General features: G+C 53.1%; 1 protein-coding gene across 1 annotated transcript; it reads left to right on the forward strand.

Annotated features, from left to right (window-relative positions):
* Positions 1–1,118: 1,118 nt before the first annotated feature.
* Positions 1,119–2,756, forward strand: EMWEY_00057680 (mRNA processing protein, putative; the record flags this gene model as incomplete). The annotated part of the gene is made up of 1 exon (XM_013480697.1): positions 1,119–2,756. The coding sequence occupies one exon, from the start codon at positions 1,119–1,121 to the stop codon at positions 2,754–2,756; it is 1,638 nt and encodes a 545-aa protein (XP_013336151.1).
* Positions 2,757–3,082: the final 326 nt, after the last annotated feature.

Below are 3,082 nucleotides of genomic sequence, written 5' to 3' on the forward strand. Positions count from 1 at the left end.
TATATATATATATATAATATATATATATATATAAAGATGGAGGGGGCCCCTATAGGGGGCCCCTGTAATATAGGTAATATAGGGTATCAATTATGGGTTGGAAATATTCCATTTGAGGCATCCGAAAATGAAATCAAAGATATTCTATCCATTGCTGGTCATGTTATCAGTGTTAGGCTCAAATATGACTCAGAATCAGGTAAGGGAGAGAAGGAGAGGGAGAGGGACAGGAAGAGGGAGAGGGAGAGGGAGAGGAAGGGAGGGAGAGGGAGAGGGACAGGGACAGGGACAGGGACAGGGAGAGAGGGAGAGAGAAACAAGGTAGATTGATAGATAGATTGTACTATCCATTGCTGGTAAAGTTATTAGTGTTAGGGTTAAATATGACTCCGAATCAGGTAAGGGAGAGAAGGAGAGGGAGAGGGAGAGAAAGGGAGAGAAAGGGAGAGGGAGAGGAAGGGAGAGGGAGAGAGAGAGGGAGGAAATGAGGGAGGGAGGCAGTTACGGTTTAGTTTTTGTATCCTATTTAGTGTTTAGGGTTTAGGGTTTAGGGTTTAGGGTTTAGGGTTTAGGGTTTAGGGTTTAGGGTTTAGACATATATATATATATATATATATGTATATATTCAGGTCAATCAAAGGGATTTGGATTTGTAGGTTTCCCTGATGTAGAGAGTTGTTTGCTGCTGCTGCAGCAGCAGCAGCAGCAACCAATTGAGCTTCGTGGTCGTCGTCTTAAGTTAGATTGGGCTACAGCTGAATTAAGAGAAATGTATGGTAATGCTGCAGCAGCAAATAATAATCCTGCTGCTGCTGCTGCTGCTGCTGCTTCAAGACAAACCAAAGAAGGAAAATGTAAGTTCCTGCTCCTGTTGCTGCTGCTGTTGCTGCTGCTGCTGCACTGCAGAAACGTATTGGGTCATTAAGTGCATTTGCTGCTGCTGCTGCTGCTGCTGCTGCTGTTTGTGTTCAGCAGCAAAACAAGAAGGTCGTGGTGGTAAAGGGAGATTGACAGGATCTGCTGCTGCTGCTGCATCTGCTGCAGCAGCAGCTGCTGCTGCTGCTGGTCTCCCTGGAGGCCGTGACGCTGGTGTAGCAGCAGCAGCAGCAGCATCCTTAATGGGTTATGCTCCCTCGGATCCTTTTGCTGCTGCACCTGGCGTGCTGCCCTCATTTGTATGCGAATTTATGCAGTGTCTATCCACCTCGCAGCTGCTGCAGCTGCTGCATGCGCTGCAGCAGCTCGCGCTGCAGCAGCCCCTTATCTGCCGTCGCTTCCTTACAGATAATCCTTCATTAACTTATGCTGCTACTTATGCCATGTTCTTAATAGGGGGCATCAGCAGCAAAGATCTTGCTGCTGCAGAAGCAGATGCTCAGCAGCACAAACAGCAGCAGCAGCAGCAGCAGCAGCAGCAGCAGCAGCAGCAGCAAGTTGCAGCTACCTTTGATGCACTTAAAAGGCTACCAGAGTTCGAGAGGCAGCAACTGCAGCGCAACAGAGAAGAAAGGCAGCAGCAACTTAAGGCAGCAAATATGCTGCCTACACAACGCGCACCTCCTGCAGCAGCAGCAGGCAGCAGCAGCAGCAGCAGCAGCAGCAGCGGCACTAGTGGTATTGCTACACCAGCAACAACAACGATGACCCCACCGCAACAGCAACAGCAGCAGCAACCGCATATCATGCAAGCACAACCCATGCTGCAGCAGCAGCAGTTGCAGCAGCAGCAACCGCAGGTACAGCAGCAGCAGCAGCAGCAGCAGCCGCAGTTGCTGCAACCACATCAGTTAACCCAGCCGCAGACTTTGCAGCAGCAGCAACCGATGCAGCAGCAGCAAACATTGCAGCCACAGCAGCAGCTGCTGCAGCAACAGCAACCTATGCAGCAGCAGCAACCATTACAACAGCAGCAGCAACCGTTGAAGCACCAACAGTCGCTGCAGCAGCAGCAGCAGCCACTGCAGCAGCAACAGCTGCAGCAGCAGCATCAGCTCTTGCAGCAACAGCAACCAATGCAGCAACAACCACAGATACATCAGCCACAGCTACAGCAGCAGCAGCTGCAGCCGCAGCAGCAGCAGCAGCAGCAGCAGCAGCAGCAGCAAGCTATGCTGCAGCAACCTGCTGCTATAGCACCGCACCTCTCTACTGGTATGTCTACGGATGCTACTCACGGGGCAGCAGCAGCAACAGCAGCAGCAGGAGCAACAACAGCAGCAACAGCAGCACCACAATGCCGTTGGCCTCCTACTATGGGTCCTGTAGTTATACAGCCCCAGGGGGCCCCTGAGGGGCCCCTCCTGTCTTCGTCTGCTGCTGCTCCTGCTGCTGCTGCTGCTCCTGCAGCAGGACGAGCAGCGGTTTCACAGCCAATGGGAAGCGTCCTTTCGCCTCGTGGAGCAGCAGCAGCAGCAGGAGCAGCAGCAGCTCCAGCAGCAGCAGCAGCAGCAGCAGCAGCAGGAGGGCCGATGCCTGGCGATGTTGCTGCAGGTGGGGGGGGCCCATCTGCGGGGCCCCAGGGGGGCCCCCTGGGGGCCCCCACACGCCAGTGGGTTGCTGCGTCTAAAGCAGCAGCTCCTACTGCAGTACCTCTGCTGCAGCAAAGCAGAGGGTATTCACAAGGGGGCCCCCTCCCCTCACAAGCAGGAGCAGCAGCAGGAGCAGCAGGTGCAGCAGCAGGAGGACTTGGGGGCCCACAGCAGCAGACGGCGACGGGTCTTGGAGAAGCAGCAGGAGGGATTAGGGGTATGTTATAATAAATCCTAAACCCTAAACCCTAAACCCTAACACCCCACACATGGGGATCGATCGATCCCCACAGCAGTTATTGCTGCAGCACGTACTGCAAGTGTCTCCTTTTTTCTTCCTTTTGTTGTCTCCTTGCTGCAGCTGCCTTCTGTCTCCTTTTTATATTTATTTGTCCCCTTTTGTCTCTCTGTCTTTTGTTATTTGCTGCAGCAGCACCAACAGCAGCAACAACAGCAACAGCAGCAACAGCAGCAGCAACAACAGCACCACTACCAGCAAATAGGCCTCAGCCTACTCACCCTGCATGGGATGTCCCTCCTGCTGCTGCTGCTCT

The sequence above is a fragment of the Eimeria maxima genome, genomic scaffold (genome assembly GCF_000499605.1).
Source record: "Eimeria maxima Weybridge genomic scaffold, Emw_scaff2212, whole genome shotgun sequence".
In the NCBI taxonomy this organism is placed as follows: Eukaryota; Apicomplexa; class Conoidasida; order Eucoccidiorida; family Eimeriidae; genus Eimeria; species Eimeria maxima.